Source organism: Pelmatolapia mariae, linkage group LG16_19, assembly GCF_036321145.2.
Source record: "Pelmatolapia mariae isolate MD_Pm_ZW linkage group LG16_19, Pm_UMD_F_2, whole genome shotgun sequence".
Lineage (NCBI taxonomy): Eukaryota > Metazoa > Chordata > Actinopteri > Cichliformes > Cichlidae > Pelmatolapia > Pelmatolapia mariae.
The window spans coordinates 61,515,245-61,539,595 of NC_086241.1; the positions used below are offsets into that span (position 1 = coordinate 61,515,245).

The window sequence follows — 24,351 nt, forward strand, 5'->3', positions numbered from 1 at the left end:
AATGTTCATATTTCAGTTAAGCGTATTTTCGTAATGTATTGTACACACAATACAACAAAGCAGGTATTTCAAAATGTATTTCTCAAGAAATGGGGTAGGTGAAAGAAATTGTGACCATTTTCTGCATTGTGGTGAATTCTGCATCAATTTAACGAGGAAATGTTTTTATTTACTTACTGTAAAACACACACAACAGGCACCAGGTGGCAGCCAGTTGCGCGAAACACATCATTTTCGTGCTCTGTATTGGAACTATGTCAAACTTTATTGTCCCTTTTAAATGAACAAACAGATAAAAATTTGTAATTTTTCCATTTACATATTGAAAACCCTTGGACATGTATTTAAGTGTCATGCCAATAAAATATAGACGTTACAACAATTTAAATGTGTTTAATAAATTGAAAAATAGAGCACATTTGCACAACAGCACCAAACGGGCAATCCACTATGAAGCAACACTTGCTTCATAGTTCACTGAGCGTCACGCAGGACATCTGCTGTCTGCACAGAGCAGCACACAGAGCCTCACGACCCTTCACGCTGCAAACCAGTTCTGACGTTAGAACAGCAGAAAAGGGGAGACCTGGAGGCTTTTAGGATTTACTGGACCTCTTTCGGATGTCTGAAGAAACACTGTTGAGGAGCTCTGACTCAGGTGAGCTGCTTTAGCTTTCTTTTACATTGTTTGCTTCAATAATCAGCTTTTCTCTCATGTATTGCGAGTGGTTTGATTGATGTTTGGACATCCCTAACATGTATATGTGTTCATAAAAATGATTTGTTTTGTTTTGTTTCTGTAAATCACAGTCTGGCATCCTGGAATAAAAAACCCATGATGTGCATTATTTCACAGAATTAGAAATAATTGTAAGGCTATAATGAATCTCTATAATAAAGTGATCATATCTGGTTTATTTGATATTTAAAAAATGAATCCAATGCAGGTTTAATTTGTCTTTTTTTGATGATCCCTGCCTCTCCTTCTGTCAGCAGACTTATAAGGAGGGATCTTGGCTCCTGCAGCCATTTCCCCTGCAGGGCTGAGCTCTTTGGCTGGCTTGCCACTTCCTTAGCAGAGGGACTGCTGGCAGGGGCAACATCTGAGCAGGTACCACAAACAAACAAGACACAGAAGTCATTATATCAGGTTCTTTGAATAATAAGAAAAATAGATTTTGTTTGCTGAAAAAAGAGATAGATTGAATTGTGTTCTTGGTCTCCATCTGAATTTTTGATTTTGGGATTTTGTACATCCGAAAGATGACTGCGAAGACAAGAGTTGAGATTTCTTTTTTCAGCACAAACTCTGTCAAAATCATTGCTCTGGTCTTGTCTTCACAGTCAGTTTTCTGATTGCTGGAAAAATCAGAAAGCTCAAATGGGGTCACACACAGTTTGTGCACATTAATCACTCAGTGTCAGCAAACACACTGTGATTATTAATGTGTTTGTGTTTGCCTCCTTGCACAGGTCATGAAGCCTCAGGAGGCAGAGCTTGTTACTGAAATCTCCAAGGTATTCTGCACCTTCCCTCATCAGCCAGCCTGGATTTGTGAGACATATTAGTTGAAATTTGATGACCAAAACAGCATTTAGACGATACTATGTCATCCCCTCCAGTTACAATGCATGGTTTCGGAGCTGAAGTCGGGGTTCACCAGCGCTCTGCTGGAGCTCAGTCAGATTCAACATGGAGACACATACCTGAGAGAGGAGCTGGAGGAGAACAGGAGGAGCTGTCAGAAAAAAGCTCTAAGGCTGGAGGCTCTAGTCGACTCACTGAGGGTAAGACTTAAAAATTAACCCGAAGGGTTTCTCATATTTCTCCGCAAGTGATGATGCTCAGCTACTTCTAGATCAAAAGCTCAGCATCAGTGCTTTGTCAACTACAGGAGGAACTCAGTGTGATGAGGTGTCAGATCGTGCAGCTGTACAGCAACAGACACAGACCTCAGCAGGATGGAAAAAGCTCCACATCCAAGCAAAGAGAAAGGTACACGTGTACCATGACCCTGGAAGAATGCATTACTATTGCTGACATACCTCGTAAAATTTAGCATGGTATCATTAAAGCTCAGCTCAGATGATTTTTAGCCTCGAACAATCCATCATTAACCTCATCCTTACATCTCATCTTTGCCTCATGAGTCGTTTGGACCTTTATTAGTCAATGCAGGCTCATTTCTCCAACATTTTATCCATAGGAGTAACACCTTTTTCCAGTTTTGCAAACCTTGAGTTATAAAGCAATTAGATACGTGATATAAATACACAGTAGCGACTGTAAACATTTTTAGGTAAGATTGTAAGTAGTAAATGCTGTCATTTGTCCACTGCTGTGCAGCAGCGATCCAGCTGAGCTGGAGTGTGTACAACGTCAGTGTGATTGTTCATCTGCTCCACCTGCCTGTCTGTCCAGAGGAAAACTGCTCCTCCACTGTTTCCTGCAGGGCCTCAAAGCCGGTCTCAGTGAAGGCACAGGTGAGTTCACACATCGCTTGTATAGATGCAGAGTTCTTTTTTTCTTCTTCTGATTTTGCAGATTCATCATCCTTTTCTTTTTTCTTTGGGTTTTACAGATGCACGCCATCAGGTCGCAATGCAGCTCCTGCACTCTGAGTGGGAATATGTGTCAACCTTAAACCAGCTGTACGACAAATACAAGACCCCACCGGCTCACCACATGACTGCAGAACCATAGTAAGTGCTGGAGAGGATTTGTGATCCTTTTCTCCACTGCGAGTTACAGAAGTTTCCATTTGTGGTAAAAGATACTGTGTATATGTGTGTGTTTTCTGTGATCCAGTCAGACGTATTTGAAGTTTGTGGAGCAGCTGTTACAGCGCCATCTGCTCTTCAGAAATACACTGCAGGAGCGGTTATCAGCTGAACACTGGAAATCTCTGGTTGGAGACATCCTGGTGCAGCTTATTGGCCACAACGATGTAAGCCTATGTTCTGTTGTGACGTTTTTATGATTTCAGTCTATCTTTCATTTCCATTGATACACAAGTTTTCATATTCTTCTTCATTTGTGTTGTCCAGACAGCTTTTTCAGACATGTACCTCGGATACACAACGACCCTGGCGTCATTCCTCTCACTTGAGTTCAAGAGACTCAATCATCCTGACAAGAGTCAAATTTTGCAGGTATTTCAAGAGATTTACCATTAACATTGTTCAGCTAAAATCCACCAAGGTGTCCTTGACGCTTTGTGTCTTGTTTTACAGGGCAGCCAGATTGAGAGAGAGGAAATGAAACTGCTCTCCTTGCTGTTGGCACCTGTCGCGCGCATACACAGCTACCTGAGTCACATTCAGGTGAGTCAGCAGCCAGAGCAAATCCAGTTTTGAAGATCTACAGATACTTTCAGTGTATTAATTTAACTTAATTTAGTAAGGATTTGACTTGACAGCTTACTGTTCCTTCTCCAGAACCTCTTGCAGTGGACTGGTAAAGAGCATCCTGATTGCAGCCTCTTGTTGGGAACTGAGCGAGCTCTGAGGAGCATTTTATCCCGCTGTCATGTAATTCTCGAGGAAGACGTCCGGTGGGAAGAAGGAGAAGTAGCTGGACAAAGGTGAGAGCATTATCAAAGATATCAGATTATTTCTTTCAGATTTGGGTTGCTGATGTGGAAGTCTCACAGATGACCTATTTGCTAATTTTCATCTCCATGTTTTTATTTTTGGACTCTTTTAGACTAGTTTTGCATGAATTATAGTTCAAAATATTATCGGGTGCCTGCTGTAAACAGGTGGTTGTATCCATTCTCATTCACATGATAAAGCTCCATGATTAGAAAAATTAGCATTAGCATTTAGTGCAGTGTTTTGAGCTTTTCACTCACAGGGATTCCATATATGTTGACCTCATTATCTGAAACTTTTTCCATCATAACACAGTACGTTATATATGTGAGAAAATACGGAAGAGCACAATAGCTCCACCTGCATTTGTCTGCATTTAGAGTTGTACAAGTTTTTTTGTTCTTTGCATAAAAAGCACCTCTGATGCTGGGGCTGGCGTTTCTGCTGCAAACTGTTGCACGAGGAGCCAGCACACCAGAGAGTCTCAGCAGGCCAGGGAAGAGTCAAACGCTGCTGCTCAGAGGTCAGTGTCACCCGCATCGGACGTCAAACAATACAGCATGCACGAGAACAGCTGTGGCACAAAGTGTTGCTGTCGAAATCAAGCAACAGCCTATTTCAGTGGCATTTAGCTGCAAAAATGTTTTGCATGTTTTTACTTTAAACTGTACAGGTTCACATTGCTGTGAAAAGGTATTTGCACCTTTCCTGCATTCCTTTTTTTGTTTGTTTTTGAGATATTTGTCACACTTACATGTCATCAAACAATCACATTTTAACATTAGACAAAGACAACCCAAATAACCACAAAATTTAGTTTTTAAATGATGTTTTCATTTATTAAAACATCCTTTTCTTAATTGTGATTAGAAAGCTGAAAGCTGAGATCAATTTCACGAGCCTTATCACTGCCAGACCTGTTGAATCAAGAAATCAGTTATACAGAATCAGTCTGACAAAGTGGAGTAGGCTAAAAGATCTCAAAAAGCAACATATCATGCCACGATCTTAAAAAAAAGAGAAACAAAGTCATTGACATCTATCAGTGTGTCAAAGAGTTACAAAGCCAGTTTGAAGTCTTTGGGACTCCAGCAAACCACACTGAGAGCCATTCTCCACAGGTTTAGAAAAAATGTAACAGCGGTGGACCTATCCAGTACTGAAAATTATTCCAATAGCGCATCAACAACTCATCCAGGAGGTCACAAAAGAACCTAGACCAACATCTAAAGCAATGCAGACTTCACTTAAGAAAGAGATTGAGCAAAATTGGCATCCATGGGAGAGACACCCCCCCCCCCCCCCCCCCCCCAAAACAAAGAAACAAACAAACCAAAAAAAAACCCCATCTTGATCATCCCTTAGACTTCTGGGAAAACATTCTATGGACTGATGAAGCAAAAGTTTAACTTTTTGGAACATCTGAGTCCTGTTACATATGGTGTAAAACTAACACAGCATTTCATAATAAGAACATCATCCAGCCAGTCAAATGTGATGGTGGTAGTGTGACAGTCTGGAGCTGCTTTGCTGTTTTAGGATCTGGAAGACTTAATATCAGCTGATGGAACCATGAAATCTGCAGCAGGTCAGCTGTGAATGGCTAAAAAACCAAAACCAACAACAACAAAAACAGCATGAAACGTTTGTAGTGCCCTAGTCAAAGTTCAGACTTGAACCCAGTGGACATGCTGTGGCTTGATGTAAACAGGCTATTCATGTTTGAAACCCTCCAGTGTGGCTTTATTAACACAATTCTGCATCAGAGTAGGCCAAAATTCTTCCACAGTCATGTGACACTCTTATTGCCAGTTATCACAAATGCTTGATCGAAGTCCTTGTTGCCAAGGGTAGAACAACTAGTTACTAGGTTTAGGGTGAAATAATCTTTTCACATAGGGTCAGGTAGATTTGCATAGCTTTTTTCTCTTAATTTTTCTTTAAAAAAATAGCATTTTGTCATTTGTCTAGGTCATATTTGTCTAATGTTAAAATCTGTTTGATAATTTGAAACATTTCATTGTGAGAAATACACAAAGGAAAAAAAACAATATCTTGTTAGAGCACTCTACATGAGTACCATGCAGAGTGCTTTCTTCCAGTGGATGTAGATGTCATGGTGGGGTCATCTTATTACTTTTGCCAGCAGAGATGACCAGATAGCTGTCGGCCTCAGCAATGGCGTGAATGGCTGCCAGTCAATGCGTCTGGAGTGTTGGTCCTGCAGCCCTGTGAGAAGAGACCGAGCCCTCCTGAACCAGCCGGCCCATGACTGTGGACATGCCTACTGCTCCCTCCTCACTCCAGACACAGCAGGATGGGGAGACAACAGCGACTCAGGCCAGGGCACCTTCAGCCAGCCCACGGGGAAAGGCACCAACGAGCTAGAGGCACCTCGCACGAACCACAGCTTGGAAGACTGTGAGACAGACCCCGATGACACCTCTGCCTTTGACTATTCCTCAGTCACCTCATGTAGCCCTGATGGCACTCTGCGCAGGGAGATGACGGGTAGCAACAGCGGGGAGGATGAAGAGGAAGACAGCCAGGTGCCAGTGCTGTTAAAGCCCTCATACAGTCAGCAGCAGCAGGTCAAAGAGACACCAAGAGAGAGGACTGTGTGTCTGAGGTGGCAGATTCCAAGACTCACCCCTCACCCTCCTCTGAGGAACCCATCAGGACCCCACATGGACGGGCCAACGCCGTGTCTCGTCAGCTCCTACGGGAAGAGGTTGGTCAGTGTTAGAAAGGGATCGCCTCCTCTTCACCCGAAAAGTGCCTTCAGGCCAATCTGGGATGATCCGTCAAAGCAGGTATTCACTTTTAATTTAATGCACCTTTCAGTGCTGTTTTTTTGCAGAGTTTGTCCCTTCCAGGTGGTATAGTGCTGCAACAGCTCCCACTGAGATCATCTTATTCTTTATTTATGTGGAAAATGCCATCGAAACAAGCTTTGATATTCTGCACATAGTGACCTCAATCAAATAGGGGATCAGGAAATTCTCTATAATGTCTTAACGATTTTGCCATTTAGAAAATCTGTTGGAGAATATATCAATATCAATAGTCAGACCATCGATCAAATCATTCAGAACTGTCAATTTGTTGGGGTGTCTTACCTAAACAGATGTTAAAGACAGTCATCTGAGGCATCATCATGATTGTTATTACAATGATTAATAAGATGACTGTCATGTGAAATGGTGGAGAATTGTTTTAATTTGAAGTATCTCCAGATACCACATGACTGATTCTCCAGCCTGTTAATGCTTTAATATGTACCTGCACTTCACGTGTCTTCATGACGCAGGCTGATTCAGCCCCAGAGAAAGACAACAGGCAAGGTTTCATTCCGATTCAGGCTCCAGCGAGGCAAAACTTTCAGAATTTCAACCCAAGCAGAGAAAATCTGAGGTAAGAGCATCAAATATGTGATACCAGTGAACCTTTCTCCAAGGCAAGTTGATCAAACATGCTCGGGGAAATTGCACTGCGATTATTTGCGATTGAATGAATCTAAATATGATCACTAAGCTGACTTTCCTAACACATTTCCCATCTCTTCAGGACAGGGCTGGCTCAGCAGCGAGTGAACCATGCAGCAGCAGCCACGCGCAGTGGAGGATTGTGGGATGACAGTGAGGACAGCGAGGGACCCTGCAGCACTGTTTGATGACTGCCATTTAAAAAAATAAACTTTGAAGTTACATCCAGAACCTGAGCACAAGCATTTTTCCACAAGGCCTCTAAAGCCGTGAAGTGCATGAATGAGCAATGAGCAACTAACAATCAGGGACTGTTTTTGGATTTGATGTTAAATTAAAGCTTGATTGAGCTCTGCAGAAGTCTTTGTTCTTTATATCTTGTCTTTTCAGGATTACACTTTTTTATGTGGGCGGGATCACGCTTAAGCCCAGGTTCAACTCATTGTGGAAGAGAAAGAAAAAAGAAAAAGCAGCAATAATCAGATGTTTCATCAGGATTTCATGCTTGAAAGACTTTAATGGTCCCAATGAGACAATTTAAACAGGTTGCATAGCTAAAAAATGATTAACTAAAATGTTTACCTCTATTTTAATATTTACCTAAAGTCCTTTACTACATAAAAGAAAACAAGTCTCACTGACCTGCTAATATCTGTGGTCTTTTACTCAAGTCTTGTACAGCGCTGTAAACCCTTGGCCTTCTCTTAATGAGCTTCATGTGCTATTTGAAAACTGTTAGAATTCATATTATGGCAAGAACCAAACAGCTACTTAAAGAGAAACGACAGTCCATTGTTACTTTAAGAACTAAAGATCATTCAGTCTGGAAAACTGCAAAAACTTTGAATGTGTCCCTAAATGCAGTTGCAAAAACCATCAAGCGCTACGATGAAACTGCCTTGCATGAGGATGGCCCCAGGAAAGGAAGACCAAGAGTCACCTCTGCTGCTGAGGATAAATTCATCCGAGTCACCAGCCTCAGAAATCGCAAGTTAACAGCACCTCAGACTAGAGCCCAGAGAAATGCCTCACAGAGTTCCAGTAGCAGAGGAATCGCTACATCAACTGTTCAGAGGAGACTGTGGGATTCATGCCTTTATGGTCAAACAGCTGTTAAGAAACCATTACTAAGGAGAAGCAAAGAGCAGAAGAGATTTGTCTGGGCTAAGAAACACGAGGAATGGACATTAGACCAGTGGAAATCTGTGCTTTGGTCTGATGAGTCCAAATTTGAGATCTTTGCTTCCAGTGGTACTGGTACATTCCACAAGGTGAAGGGAATAACGACTAAGAAGAACTACCTCCAAAGCATTTAATTTTTACTTAGATCAGTGGCTAGATGTTTAAAACTTGGACAAAAATGACAGTCATGACCAAACACATCAAAAGTGGTTTTGAATTGGATCAAGTGGGCTAACACTAAGCTTCTAGAATGGTCTTCCCAAAAGGTACATGCCAGGAACCCAACGAATTTAAATAAATGATCTCAATTCTTCCAAGAAGGGTGATCAAATATCCAAACAATTATGTCAGAAGCTTGTTGATGGCTACAAAAAGCATCTGATCAAGGTGCAACTTGTTACGGGACATTTCACCAAATATTAGTGGGGCGAATTTATGTGTGTATTTGAGTTCAAATACATAAAAATCTCAACTTCTGCATCCAATTCTTGTTTTTTTAACAACTGTACCCGTTATTTAGCTACTGTATAGTATAAAAAAAACCCCCCCAAAACTCCAGGATGAATGAGAAACCATGTCGTAACAAATTATATTGGTAAGTTCTCCCAGTTTGAAGATGTGGTAGAGGATAGAGAGGCAGACACAACTAACAACAAATGATCATTTATTGAGATTGTAGGTGGAAAAAAAATTCAGGTAAATAAGCTGCACCACAAGTTAAAAGTCCAGCTGTCTTTCTCCAGATTTCCACAACACAAATGTTTTTCTGTACCACTAAAGCAGTGTTAAAGTGAGGTGGCTCACGCAGTATTTTATCACTCATAATTTTTTACATATTACAAACTTACTGCTTGTATCCTGCGTTGTTCATCAGATGCCACCGGAGGGCGACAGAAATACCTAAAAAACAAATCACATGTTTATGTTTACCTCCAGCTGTTTCACCATTGATCAAACGGACGGGGCCACAGCTGTGAGCTGAGCAAGTCGGAAGATATCCCGCATGCGCTTTCTAACACTTCACTGTTACCTCACACAGATAGTCACCGAGACAGAAACACACTATTTTTTCCTCTTACGTGTGTGTTTGTGTGGCTCTGTGGGGAGAAAGTCAGTCACAAAAGAAAGTACTCAAACAGTGAGCGCACGCGGTCGACCTCCACCTCCGTTTTTTCCTTTCATGGCTGATCTTTGAACCTCGTTAACTCCACACAGATCACTCAGAGCACAGCAGCGGAAATTGTACCTCTATAATAATTTAGGCAACTGGATAAAACCCCCGATATCTCCGACCCTGGAATGGATCTGCCTCTGCGCTGCGTGCGGTTTCCACGGACAGCCTAATTCTTATTTCCTGGAGGATCAGTGAAATGCTTTGAGTAAAGCAGAAGTAAAAAAAAAATAAAAAATTTATGTCCACTGGAAGAAACTACATCGCTTAAAAGTAGAAACTACATCGCTTAAAAGTAGACAATGTTGAACCTCATATGTTTTCTAACGTGCGTCTTGGCTTTTATCACAACTTCCCAGAGTGTGCGTGGGAATGTCACTGATGGAGACGCATTTTTGGAGAATATTATCCACTACTATGGTGAAAATAATTCCATTACAACAACGAATCTTGAAGATTTACTGCTGTTGATCTCAGCCAGACGATCTGACTTAATAAATAAGGGAAATCCACTGGAAGAGCAAGAGGTAAAAAAAAAAAAAAACGTATTCTATTTACTATATATTGCAGTTTTTATTATTTAAACTTATTGATGATTAAAGTTGCTTACGACCAAGAATGTTTCTCTGGGGCTTACAACCATACACTATTTGACCTTGCATGTAATAAATCCTTGAAATATTGTGTAGCAATGATACATGAGTAGTCTTGCAGTGTAATTACTCATTTCTTACCCCCATATATGCAATTAAAGAACATTTTAACCTTTATTTTATTACTTTTTATTAATTTTTTTTATTAATTTTACATTTTTACTCAATTCCTCAAAGTTTCTCCATGTGCCATATGGTATCATTTCTGCCTTTAAAAAGACTCTAAATGACCTTAAACTTTCATTACTGAGCAGAATTGTCTTCAAATATTTCTTTACTGCATGTCTCTTCTGCCACTTATAATGAAAGTTTTAATTACACAGCATATCCAAATACATGCATTACAAAGGGCTTCAGAAAAGAAGCTGGTAAATTTATATTTAAATGCATGAAAATTATGTCTAGTAACATCTTTCTGTCCCTCAGTGTCTCTCTGCAAAGCAGATCTTATCCCAGTTTGGCTACAATAATGTCAGTCAGCTGACTGTGGAACATCTGGAGAAGATCTGCCCTGCTGTGTTGACCCAGGTGCTGCTGCCTTCCTGCCCCTACATTGCCCCCGAGGAACTGCCTCATGTGGACTACTCTGGTGAGCCAAATCATTCCAACGTGTCTATTTGTCAAGACCTCTGTAAATGAAATAATTTGCCAGGGTTTGCTTGTTTACTTGAATTGGGTCAAGAAACATTTTGTGGATGTCGATGATTTTTAAAGCTGCCGTTGATGGGTTTTTTTCTTATACTGACCCTGATAAAGAAAATGTGGGACGTTCTTGATTCTGATTGCTTAGAGAAGGTTTGAGAATGGTAATAATAATTTATTGTCCTGCTGGACAGTGCAGAAGAAGAACTTTGTAGTTGTGAAGCTATAAAGCGCCACATTGTCGGACTCACGGAGCCACTGACCTCGCAGATATCGGCCATATCAACAGTCCTGCTCGGTGCTGTTGACACAGTTATAGCCAACTGTGACTGTTGTTCAGCATGTTGTTCCCGAATCATGCTGTTTCCTTTGCTGGCCTAAGAAGAATTTCTCTCAGGCAAATAAATAGTAACAGTATGTTTTAAAATCTCGAAATAAAAGAGGCCTGGCACTGAAAATAAGAAAATCTATTCACCAGTAAATTATATTTAAGAAAAGTAATTTGTGCCCACATTAAAATAATGATTTATATAGTCATATTTCACTAACTAGCATTATTGCTGGTCTAATAACAAATGTTTTTGCTCCTCAAAAACAATAAAACGCACACCTTTGCAGATGGTGTTACAAATGCATTTAAGAAGGCATATTTATTTCTGCAGGCGAGTTTGGTTAGCTGGGGTTTAATACTGCAGTGTTTCACAGGTATTTACCTGCACATTCCAGGTTCTTGTCACATTGCCAGGCCCCATTGTAGTAGGTATGTTGGAGGTATCGAAGCTGCATTTAAGAGTCTAGAAAGAAGAAAAAACCTTGAATTCTTGAGAACCTTTTCTTCTTGTTTTGTGCCATGACAGTGTGGGGTTATGGGTTTCTGGCCGTCACTGTGATCAACCTGGCATCCCTGCTTGGTCTCCTGCTCATCCCGTTCGTCAAGAAGCCTTATTTCCCCAAAGTGCTGACCTACTTCATTGGTCTGGCCATCGGGACGCTTTTCTCTAATGCTGTACTTCAGCTCATACCAGAGGTTTGTAAATGGATGAGTGAGTAAAATTAAGCTTGCCACTGGTTTTTTGAGAGATATTTAATTGTTTCATAGAATAATACCTATGAATGCACACACACACTCTAGAAGTCTTTTCTGTACCACTGACATTCTCCGTTTATTCCATAGGCCCTGGGGTTTGATCCCAAAGTGGATCACTATGCGACAAATGCAGCTGCAATATTTGGAGGGTTTTACCTCCTGTTCTTTGTGGAAAAGATACTGAAATTATGCCTCCGGATGGACCACGAGGTAAGATAACAGTGCAGGAAGTTTGTCAGGTTCAAAGCACTATAATGTTGTCATTCCCTCCTGTTTTACATCTGACATTGAGTATGTCTGTTTTATTGGATAATTTGATCACTCTAATAACACTTGAAGGTAGTCATGTGGACATAAATCATTTCTTATCAGAAATGACATGCGAGATATTGAAGTTCACAGCAATTAGGTGCATGTACAGTTTGGACAGTGACACAGTTTGCAGTTGCAGTATGTGCACATTACAGTGAATAGACTGACTGCTTTAAAATACACTATGATGATGTAGTGAGGCAAAGCTGCAAAATAAAAAATGTGTCATTGTCTCATTATTCATGGATCTAACTGCATGCTGACCTTATTATTTGAAACCCAGCCCATGTTTAGCACGAGTAATTGTATATTTAGGGCACATTTAGGGCAAAAGTCCAACACTGAAATCTTTATCTTTGGGGTCATCCGCACGTGATCACTCAAAGAGTGTTCAAATAGCAGTCCAAAAGTTGTACAAAAGGAGAAAAGATGTGGAAAATAACAAAGCGGTAGTATGCAAAATTGAAACTAGAAGAAAAAGAAAACATGAGGAAAACCGCCAAAATCATAAATCATGACACAGATAACAAGTAAACGCCTAAAATAGCCTAAAAGTTATGAGTTTTTAAGTTCCTGAAGTGGAAAAGGCTTCTTTAACCTGAATTTGATGTCTGTCTTTTTAGCACGGCCACAGCCACTTCACACTTTCAGAGACACCTCAAGAAAACTCTATCCACAACGGAGACGTAGTGGCAAAAAAGGACTCCATCATTTTAACCGCCATCACCACCGTCGCTACAGACAAGAGCAGCCCAATCCTAGATACGAATGTGGAAACTTCTCAGGTAACATTTGACACGTGATTGCTCTTTAACAGCAGAATAAACTGCGCAGGTTTGGAAGCCAACAGGTATCAGCTCTAGGTCACATCAACCTATGGAACAATCAATTTTATAATCAAAGACATTTTATCTAGTCTAGAGTAGCTCAAGTGTTTTTTTTTATCAGCTTATGATAAGCTTGTCAATCAACTGAACCTCCGTTGAAATTATATCTACAGCATGTGTTTAATTGATAGAGAGTTGCTGTCCAGCAAATTTTGCTATAAAAGACACACCTCACAGGAAGCAATCATGATCTATAAATGCTGTTAGGATGTGTGATATGCATAAATTGAAAAAGTAGGCAGTATTTAAAAATATTTATTAAGCAGGAAGCGATAGCTCAGACATTTCGTTTTTTTCCTGGAGCCGTTTATTGAGCTGTTTTCAGACTGATTGGTGCTTCTGTTAATATTTAACAACATTTCTTGTGTCATACGGAGGAATGCGATTTTTGAAAGGATCAAAATGCCAAGCAAACAGACTTGCTGATGACAAGGAGGGACCGAGCAGCGAAACTAAGCTTCAGGTCTTTCCCCTCGGTCTAAACGCTGGAATTGTCTAAGGAGCACAAAGACTCCTTGTGTGCCCACTGCTAGTAAAAGGGGTTTATTGTTACTGCAGAATATCTTTAATCAAATTCCAAAGGCGCTGTCTGTGTCCGCATGTTCTCAGGTTTCCTATTAACAGCACGCGTGCCATTATATGTGTAAGCGAGGAGTTGTGTGAGTAATGCAGTGCATCCACTTAGAGATAATATTTCCTGTTTTCAATTAATCAGTATCATTCTGTGGGTTAAAGATGAAGACACTTTCATGATTAAAGCCTTTAGTAGCATCTTTATTTTTGGACTTTCTAGCTGCGTGACTCTTTCTATGACTGTGTAACTATCGCTCAACCTTGAGATCCAACTATTAATAGGACTGCTGATAAATTTCTTAGAAACACACATTCATTTAGCATCATGTCCATGTTCTGTGGTAAATGTCGTAACAACTGGATGAAATAATTTAATATCAAGATTTGTGTGTAGCCTTTACAGTGGATTGCAACAACATTGGCATTAGCATCATAATTCAGTCAGAATTTAACATTCCAAACTAAGATGTCAAACTATATTAACACTTAGTTTATTTTTTATAATTATCCGAAACATTCACCAGCAGGGGGCAGCATTTTCCTGGTGGGTGTGTTTAGTCTTTGATATGACTTTATAGCTATCCTCATTTCCTCAAAAGACAATGGCAGGCTTGTAAATAATAATAATAAGTTGTTAATGACTTGCCTCAACCCAGTGCACCTGATTAAATAATTATCAGCCAATGTGATCATCTCTATAAAAGCAGAGATTTTGCTGGCTTTCTGTGAGCGTGGAGCATGATGCCAAGAATGAAAGACAACAGCAATGATCTTAGAGTTGCAACTGCTGTTGTCTATCAATCTGGGAAGGGTTATAAGGCCACTTCCAAACAATTAAACATTATTCACAAATGGAAAACATTCAGGACAGTTGCCAGTGTTCTCAGGAGTGAGTGTATCAGCAAACTGACCCAAAGATCAGACCGTGCAATGCTTAGAGAAACTGCAAATTTAAAAAAAAAAAAAAGCTGCATCTCAGACCCTACGGGTTTCAGTTAGCATGTTAAATGTTATAAAAACACTGAAGAAAGGTTGCTAAGAGAAATAGATATATTCTTTCTAAAACCTAGGTTTGCAAAGTTACATCTGAACAAACCACAAGAACTTCTAGAAAGAAGAGTTGAATGTGAGACCATCTGTCCAAGAGCTAAAGCTTGGCTGAAATCGGGCTTGCACTAGAACGGGGACAGCAGCAGATTTACAATACAATGGCTGATAAAGAAAGTGTTTCAATGACCCAGCCAAAGTCCAGATCTCAACCTCATTGACATGGTCGGTCTTTAAGGGAGATTTGAACAAAAATTTTCCTACACACCTCAATGAAATGAAGCAACCTGGTAAAGAAGAGTGGGTCAAAATTCCTGCACAATCACACCGATTGATAACGTAGAAAACACATTATTTCAAGTTAGGACTGCACACTGCTTCTGCATTTGACACGGTGTTGTTGTGTTCTTGTTCATGTGAGGTTCTATTTATCTGATCCTGTTAGAGACAAGATAATTTTTATTATGTCATGATAATGTAAAACCTTGGAACTGAAAGAGGATGTACTTTCTTCTCACTGTGAAAGTATGTGATGTAGCTACATGTTGTCTTTCACACTCACTATCAAAACACAATCAAGCATTAGTCATAGCCGTGTATGTGTAACTTGTCCTGCCACTCTTCCAGGACGTCGAGGTGCCTGATGTCATGTGCCGCTGGTTGCGGGGCCAGCGCATCCGCAACATCAAGACTGTGGCGTGGATGATAACTCTAAGTGACGCACTCCATAACTTCATAGATGGTCTGGCTATCGGTGCTTCCTTCACAGTGTCTGTCTTGACAGGGTTCAGTACGTCCACTGCCATCGTGTGTGAGGAGTTTCCCCATGAGCTGGGTGAGTGATAAGTAGCGGAAAATCAGTTTCAGCCTCCTCATGAGTCATTCCAAACTCTGCTGTGCTGCCAAACTTTGCATTGAATGTGCCTGTACATCCTGTATCTATGAGCATGTAGAGACAAGCTGCAGAAGTGCCCCAGGAATACATGTTCTTAGAAATAATGGAAAATATGACTTGGAACTGAAAAACTTCAGAAAAGACATGAGTGGAAGGAACATGTATATATTTACAGTTAGAGTTAAAACTTGCTTTCTGGGTATAAAAATGAAAATAAATCTTTTCATAAAATATACTGTAGCTCGCTTTAAAGGGGGATATGTGACTAACAGCCAAGACAGAAAAAAATGTTGCTTTAAATATAATGTTCAATCTGCTTGTGTTAAAGAGCTATTTTTTCCTCTCAAGGTGACTTCGTCATCCTGCTGAATGCTGGAATGAGCATCCCGCAAGCCATTTTCTTCAACCTGTTGTCAGCCGTGTCGTGTTACATCGGCCTTGTGTTTGGCATCCTGCTCGGCAGCAACTTTGCCCCCAATGCGATCTTTGCCATTGCAGGAGGAATGTTTCTGTATATCGCTCTGGCGGACATGGTGAGTTGAGTTCTCTTGATAGCAGATACAAAAAAAGCAGAACCAACATTTATTTAGTCAGTCACTGGACTTCCCCAACATGTTCGATGCTTCCACTCTATTAAATTACTGATGGGTTTGATGGTTGTCTGCATGTAGCTTTTTATGATCATTCAGCCCCACTGTCTTTGTTTTACAATGCACAACTTTGCAGCTTAAAATCGCTCATGTTGAGTTTATCAGTGTTATTCCTAGAAAAAGTTGTGTGCTATCTGTGTGAAGCCTCTGATACCTGTAAACTCTGTGTACACTCCTCCTGTTCAAACACGCTGTGACCAAAATGGAGCATTAAGACAAACATTTCATGTGAATTAAAAGTAGAGAACATATTGGACCTATCTTTAGCAGATACTGGAGAGACTGTCAGCTGTGAATGGTTTGATAAAAAATTCAGTATGCCAGCTTATATAATATGATAATATATGTCAGTTACACTCTGTGACCACTATGTTAGGTACAGCTGTTCAGCTGCACGTTAACATCATGTCGAAGCAACTTGATTCATTTAGGATCAAGAAAGGACTGCTGAAGTTTAAACCCAGCATCTGAATGGGGATTTAAATTACTTTTGATGGTATGAGTTTTGCAGAAGGTGCTGATTTACTGGGATTTTCCTCCACAACCATCTTTAGCATTTAAAATAAAATACCTTGATTGTTGATATCAGAAATCAGAGCAGAATGCTAAGAGTTCTTCAAGTTGATAGTAAGGTGGCAGTAATTCAAAACCAAGGTATGCAGAAGAGCATCTCTGATATTCTTTAGAAACAAAAGGCAAAATGAAAGAACAGGAAACTGAGCCTGCAGTTCGCGTGGGCTCACCAATATTGGACAATAGAAAGAAAAATCTGGTTGGAAGAGCATGTCAACAACTTGAAACAACTATTAACAACTTGAAAACAGTGAGTTTGTGCACATATACAACTTGAAAACATGGGAAGGTGAGGGAGATCATTTCTTGACTCCTTAGTACCAAGTGAGCATTGTTTAAACATGGCAGACTACTATTGCCAACCATGTCCACCCCTTTATGACCGCAGTGTGTCCATCTTATGATGGCTTCTTTCAGCAGTTTAATGCACCATGTCCCAAAGCTAAGATCTTCTGAAACTAGTTTCTTGATCAGAGCTCAATCTAACAGAACACTTTTAGGATGTGGTGGAATGGGAGATTCACATTATTGATGTACAGCTGTACAGATGTACAGCTACAACTGTACATCTGTACAGTTGTAGCTGTACAGATGTAGCTGTTATGTCAATATGCACCATACTTTATGAGGAATGTTTCCAGCAACTTGTTGAATCTATGCCAGTTTTTCTGAAGGAAAAAGAGGGTCCAAACTGGTACTAACACCTAATACCTAATAAAGTGGCCAGCAATTATATATAGCAGTATCCTGGTAATATTCAAGTGTAGGTTTAAAATCAAGTCAAAAATACATATTTAATTAAAAGGTTCAGAAATGTGCATGGCACCAAATAACCTTATATTTTCATGTATTTCTGTAAGCTGTCAGTGCCTTTTCTACCTTTTAAGTTTGGTTAATTAAGGCCAGTGACATAAAAATATTCACTGCAGTATTCGGTATTATAAGTACAATGTGTTGTGTGAAGAACTTTGTTTTTGTTCCTGTTTTGTTAATCAACTCAAACCTTCAGCTGTTTCATGGAAAGGAATGTACTTAGGAAGGCCAATTTATTTAGTTTTGGTTTTGGTCTTTTCATGGAATTTATTAACAATGAGAAAACCTCCCTTGTTTCATATGAACCACATAAGAACAATATAACTGTAGCCATACAAACCTGAACATTTACACTTCTTCTTTTTATGTTGTTGCTTCCCAAAACTAAACCTCAACCTTGCTAATTGCTATTCCTCATTTCAGTTCCCAGAGATGGACAGCATAGCACGGGAACAAAATAAAACTTCTACGAAGATCGTTTTCTTCCTGATCCAAAATGCAGGGCTGCTAACTGGGTTTACCATCATACTTCTGATCACCATGTTCGCAGGAGAGATCAACCTGGGCTAGAGGACACAGAGACACAAGCTGGAAATAAAAATAGATTCGAGCTGCTTCTGTTTCTGCTCACAGCTCACAGAGCTGGACTGCAAAGTAAATTTAAAGTGAAATCCCGATGTTAAAAGTTAAAACAATACTTTTCTACCTTTGTACAATCAATATAGTGGAAGTGTTTACTCCATAAAAAGGGAATACCTTTACATCGTCATGTATGAAATCTAGATGTATTTTAAGGAGACAATAAATTATTTTTTCAGTCTTCATGTATTGTGAACTATTTTATTTTTTAACCTTTTCAGTGCTACACTGTAAACCAACAGTTTTGTTTCCCTTTTGTGGCAGGAAAATGAAAATGTTTGACCTCTCTGACCTTTTCCAGGTTGTGTAGCTGCGGCTGTATTTCAAATGTGCAGATTTCTTTTCGCTGCCCTTTTTCGTTTAGGGATTTAACTGAATGATAATTACATCAAGACTGAACTGTGATTGATATAGCAACTCTTTTAATACAGCAATTAATGTAACACAATATAATCTAGTTATTATGCTCCACTGGACAAAGACATATAACAAAAAAGTTTATCGGAAGATATTTTACTTACTTTTTTATGAGCTTTTATGAGCTCTCTTCATGTTAATCTCGTTAAAATGATATTATCCTCAGGGTGACCTGACAATGGAGTGATTAGGACACATAAGACATGGGAGCAAATGCCTTCAGTTAGGGCTGGGCGATATGGCCTAAAATTCATATCGCGATATAATTTGAAGCATGTGCGATAACGATATATATCACGATATATTCTTTTCTTCTGTATAACGTATTTTCCACACTATAAGGCACACTTAAAATCCTTTAATTTTCTCAAAAATCGAGAGTGTGCCTTATGTATGAATTCTGGTTGTGCTCACTGACCTTGAACCGATTTTGGCGTGTAGAAATCTGTTAAAAAATGTTTTAGTACAACTTTGGTAAGCCTGCTGATGGACTGCTTGATGGATTGTCAGAGCATTACGGCTGCCGTAGTGAGGAGTAATCTGGGTCCAAAACTCTGTCCCCTTCAGGTCCCAAAGTCAAACGAACACTGAGAGTTAAAAACAGTCTAAATTCTTTCATCTTTAATTAAATCATCAGCGTTGCTGCTTTATCGGGTGTAACAATTAAGTTTAACATCCATGCATCCATGAAAACAGAATTTATTAAATTTAACGGAGTTAGAAGTTAACAGGAAGTTAGCTCGCTAGTTTATACCTAAACATTTCATACCATGTTCTGACTGAGAGATTTTTGAAACTAATTAAAACGTACAGCTCTGCTACCACTTCCAACATAAATGAAGACAGAAAACTAAACAGCAGTGGCGTTTGCAGGGTTACCGAAGTTAGACTACCTGGTATATAATGTTGTGCTACGCGATTGCTAGCGACACAGCTATGTTAGCATAACATTAGCACAGTGAAGCTGGAGGATGAACGCCAACTTTTTTTCCACTCAATAAAAGTTAACGTGAGGGATTCTGGTGGTTAGGGACACATGCAATCGCATAGCAGGATGCTATACACGGGCCAAACTTCAGTCAGGAGAACATAATTTACTGATGATAATGGTTGTAGCCGCTGTGATACTTTCTACCAAAACAGGCGCAGCTTGATGACATCAAGCTGCGCCTTGATGTCATCAAGGCGCAGCTTTGATGACATCAAAGGCGCCTTGAGGCGACTTTTGTTGTGATTTGGCGCTATATAAATAAAATTGAATTGAATTGAATTGAATTGAATTGAATTGAATCATCAACATGCGCTATCGCGATAGAGCGATATAGTCAAAATCTCTATCGTTGGCCAAATCTATATCGTTTCTATCGTATATCGTTTATATCGCCCACCCCTACCTTCAGTGGTGGTTCCTGTTTAGCTGGGCTGTCTGCTCCCCTATCCATCCTCTAAATACCCTCATTTCCTGTCTCTCTTCACTGTCTTTGTTAAATAAAGCATTCAAATATTTTCAAAAATGAAATAAAAAGTGATTATCCTAATATGTGTGACACTTTTAAAAAAGAAATTACTTTGCAACGAAAATGTTTTAAAATGAAATGATGAAATTTACAAAATAAAATGCTGATTACACAAGTATATGTGTATCTGAGGATACAAACAGTGATTGAGCAGAAGAATATTGCATATTAGGGGTATACATAGTTGATATGTGAGGAGATCTTAATTTTTTTAACTCATGAAGGTGAGTCTTCAAAACAATACTCTTAAGCAGTAACATGTATATGCAGTGTACTTCTGAATCTGCAATACAACTTCATCACAGAGAAGGATAGGGATACTATTTATCCTTGTAATGTAGTGAAGTTGTTTGGAAAAGTAGCAGGAAATCTGGCAGTGCACCACTACAAAACTGTGATATTACAATGGTATTACAAGTAAAGATTTAAACTTTACCCAACATTATAATAAGGTTAAAAGAGAAATGCACTGGCCAATCAGTGTTAATCAGGAAGCAATGCGTGTTGCTTTCATGCTTATGGTACAGGAGAAATACGCTTTGATGCAGTTATATAGGTATAACCCGACAGTTATGGTGTCTCGCTTTTGGAAAAATATCTCCAAAAAGGCTGCAGCAACAGCCAAAAACAGTAACAGTAAAAATACAACGTATTAATATCAACCCTAAAACACTTTCACGCCAGCTTTCCTGGTTCTTCCGACGATCCCTGAATGTAGCACGGTAGACATGAGGAAGTAGTTTAGGAGCCAAACGAAATGAGGGGTTTTTGACTTGGGGAAACTGAATTTAGACTCCACTTTCAAGGGCTGGCATAAAACAGGCAAGTCGCATTTATTTTGCGGTTTTTGTGAGTCAGAAAGTATCAGAGCGAACTGCAGTCAAATCATCAGCGCTTTTGCGAGGTTAGCACTGATGCTAGCTTCTGTTGGCTAATCTGGATTGTTTATTCACCTTTTCTGAAAGGACACGACGAGTTTATTATGTGAACGTGTGTCCCGTCTAATATCGGGTCTAATAGCGGACAGTTAGCATTACTAAAGCTGATTTCGGTTTTGGGCTAACTCACGTGATGTGCCTTCAGGTGTGTTTAATGGACATTTCGATCAGAGATGAAACGGTTTTATTTTTAAAATAGCTTCCAACTCCAGGCACACCGAGTTTGTTTATTTATGTTTACACTGTTTATTCTGATGCATACTTTACGAGTCACTGAAGTCCGCAGGGTTTTCTTAGTATTTGTGATGGTCGACATTTTCGCTTGTATTTGTAAATAGACTGCAGTCAACAGGATTTATAAAGGGGTTGCATATGAAATAAAGAAGAGACCTGTTCTGCAAGTGTCTTAATGACTCTGTTATTGTACCCACATTACAATAAATCAAGCCATAAGACGGAGGGTTTCATTATATCAACATTTATTTTGAGAATAAAGTCAAAATGTGGAGATTACATTTGTTGTTTCAAGTGCCACGGCTGTTTTACCCTGTAAAATATGCCTTGTGCAGAAGAGTTATTGAAACAACGTGATCAGCTGTGTCTTAAAAAAGAGGAAACGGAACAGGACATTTGCATCACGGGTGTGCAACCAATAAATCAGCTGTGTGATGCTGTCATGTCAACATGGACCAAAGAAGAAGAATTAAGGCAATTCAAAAGGCAAAAGGGTGTCTAACCCGATGCTAGAAAGGTGTACCTAATAAAGCGGATGTTGAGTGTATTATCTCACTGAAAATATATTGGTGTCTGTATTTTTAGGTTATAATTTCTGCAAAGAAGATATATATTTTTATAAATGGAATTGCATTCAAGTGTTGACGATTAGATGTCTTTACTACCACTAATTACTACAGAAAATGATTGTTTTCGCCTGAGATAAAGAAAGCCTTTGTCAGAGTGTAAAAGGTCATTGTGTGTTGCTGATTTGTTTGCTCCTTGCTTGTATTTTGACATCTCTCATGTCTTTACCTCTGTGATTGAAAAGCTGAACGAGCCATGGACAACATTCAGATCCGGAAGTTTCAGGATGAAGATGCTGATGTTGTGAAGGAGCTCTTCACCTTGGGGATGAGTGAGCACGTGCCTTCATCCTTTGTGCACGTTCTGAAGCAGCCGCTAACCCAGATGCTCCTCATGTGCATGTTCTGCGCTCTCATGACCAGCTCCAAGTCCTTCCTGCTTCCCGTTTTGGCCGTCACCTTCTGCCTGGCTGGAGCCCGGCAGATGGTTGTCTACATGTTCAACAAATACATCGAAACCTCGCTCAGAAAGGACCTCAACAACATCAGTGAGACCTACCTGAAAGGGAAAGACTCGTGCTTTTGGGTGGCTGATAGCGATGGCCGGGTAGTGGGTTCGGTGGCTTGTCTCCCTGCTGAGAACGCTCCTGGTTGCTTGGAGCTGAAACGCATGTCGGTCCGCCGCAGTCACCGCGGGATGGGCATCGCAAAGGCTCTGTGTCGAACAGTGGCTGAATTTACTCGCGACAGGGGTTACGGAGCTGTAATACTGCAGACCTCTGTGGTGCAGACAGATGCTCAGAAGCTGTATGAGCACATGGGCTACAAAAAGATAAGAGAGTTTGTCGTTCCAGAGTTTCTTGCCAAAATCCTAAACTTCACCCTGCTTGAGTACAGACTTGATTTACAGCAGGACTGAAGAATGGACTGAATCAAATATAAACACTGAAAACCATTACAGGGCAGCAGTACAACACATTTATCTAGTTCCTCCACTCTGTGTTTTCCCAGCATGTATTTGATTGAGGCAGAAACACTCTGGACAGGTCGGGCATGGGGGGTTGAGATGGGGGTGTGTTTACTCAACACTTGTAGAGCTGGTCCAGTTGTGTTTTCTCCTGTTTCAAACACACACAAGATCGTTACTGGGTTTTTGTGTGTGAAATAGTTGGTTCCACAAAATGTTAAAGTAGAAAAACTCAACTTTTGTTAAGGGTTTTGTGTTGATTTGTCATTTTATTTAACTTCTACATGATTTTAACAATAAATGTATACATCTGAACACAAAAGCTGTGATCACTTTTGCAGTGTTATTTCAAATCTGTTGTTTTTGCTCAGTTTGTGATGCATTGATCCAATACAGGAGATCACTAGAGGCCCTTTTAGTAACTTGGCCACAACAATCTCTGGTGTCATTAAAATATTCATAATAGTTTGGTTATAAATTTCTCTCACTGTACTTTTCTGTGTTCATAATTCTATTAATTTTGACAAGATCTTTAACATCACCAGATGTTAGCCAGCTCCAAACAATGAGAGAGCCTCCACTGTGTTTAACAGATGGCTCTACACTCTCACTGTTGCATGTCTCTCCTTGCCTCATCCATATATGTATTGAAGAAACATTTTCAAATTTGGAATAATCTCTCCATCACTTCCATCGACCTGTTACCACTGATTTTTCAGTCCAGTTCTTGTATCATTTGCCATACCATATCCTTGACAGCCACTTTTCCACTGGTCAGGTACCAAGACTGGACTGAAAATACACGAAAAAGCAGTCAATGCCGACAGAAAACTTTAAAAGAGCTTTAGAAAACTTGAAGAAGTATTCCTCAAGGCCCTCTTTAAAATGTTAAGATAGTCTGGCTGCTTGGAGTAAAATATAGATAAGTGAGGGGTAGCTTAGGACTTTTGCACAGTAGTGTGAATTATTACAATGCATGCACTACTTCTGTTTTATCCAGAAATACACTCATATATGTACAAATCACTTAATACCTCTATGCATGGAAAAACTACCTGAAGTCATCTTTATTTCTATGGTCCTCTGAGCAGAGTGTTGAAACTATAGATTTTACTGCTGGAGGCCCAAAAAGGAAGCTGACAGCTGTTCAGCCCAACAGTGTCTACTGTGAGCAAGGAGGATGTTGTGGCCGCAGAGTGAAGAACCCAAACAGATATTTTGGGTCACTGCTTTGGTTTAGGTTTAATTTACATGCTATTTGCCTCGCTGTAAATGACTAGCACCTCAGTGATGCTCACCTGTGTCAGGCATCATATTCCTTAAAAGTAATTAAAGCTGTGAAGAGTATTTTTGTTTCATTTAAAATTTATACTTAAATTGTGATATAAGGTACTTTTGTACTTGCTTGTAATCAGGAAATAAGTACAAAATAATTCCACGATAAATAGCACAAAAAATGACAGAAAAAGGCAAAATTTAAATTAAAAAGTTATTTCATTCTTTTTATTG

At 39.7% G+C, this 24,351-nt stretch overlaps 3 protein-coding genes across 3 annotated transcripts; all 3 read left to right on the plus strand.

The window, feature by feature from the left end:
• The first annotated feature begins 89 nt into the window (after positions 1–89).
• Positions 90–7,361, plus strand: si:ch211-67f24.7 (uncharacterized). Its single transcript, XM_063497753.1, has 15 exons — positions 90–94; positions 994–1,111; positions 1,474–1,518; positions 1,624–1,788; positions 1,896–1,996; positions 2,351–2,484; positions 2,583–2,703; positions 2,810–2,948; positions 3,049–3,153; positions 3,235–3,324; positions 3,439–3,584; positions 4,010–4,117; positions 5,744–6,407; positions 6,905–7,008; positions 7,162–7,361. The coding sequence occupies exons 1-15, from the start codon at positions 90–92 to the stop codon at positions 7,265–7,267; spliced, it is 2,151 nt and encodes a 716-aa protein (XP_063353823.1). The 3' UTR covers positions 7,268–7,361.
• Positions 7,362–9,734: 2,373 nt separating this feature from the next.
• On the plus strand, positions 9,735–18,134 carry slc39a8 (solute carrier family 39 member 8). Its single transcript, XM_063497755.1, has 8 exons — positions 9,735–9,959; positions 10,512–10,674; positions 11,585–11,754; positions 11,902–12,024; positions 12,750–12,911; positions 15,261–15,468; positions 15,877–16,061; positions 17,988–18,134. Exons 1-8 carry the CDS (start codon positions 9,735–9,737, stop codon positions 18,132–18,134), a joined length of 1,383 nt encoding a protein of 460 aa, XP_063353825.1.
• A 2,716-nt stretch (positions 18,135–20,850) lies between these two features.
• Positions 20,851–24,304, plus strand: nat8 (N-acetyltransferase 8). Its single transcript, XM_063500063.1, has 2 exons — positions 20,851–20,959; positions 22,121–24,304. Exon 2 carries the CDS (start codon positions 22,132–22,134, stop codon positions 22,792–22,794), a length of 663 nt encoding a protein of 220 aa, XP_063356133.1. The 5' UTR covers positions 20,851–20,959; positions 22,121–22,131; the 3' UTR covers positions 22,795–24,304.
• Positions 24,305–24,351: the final 47 nt, after the last annotated feature.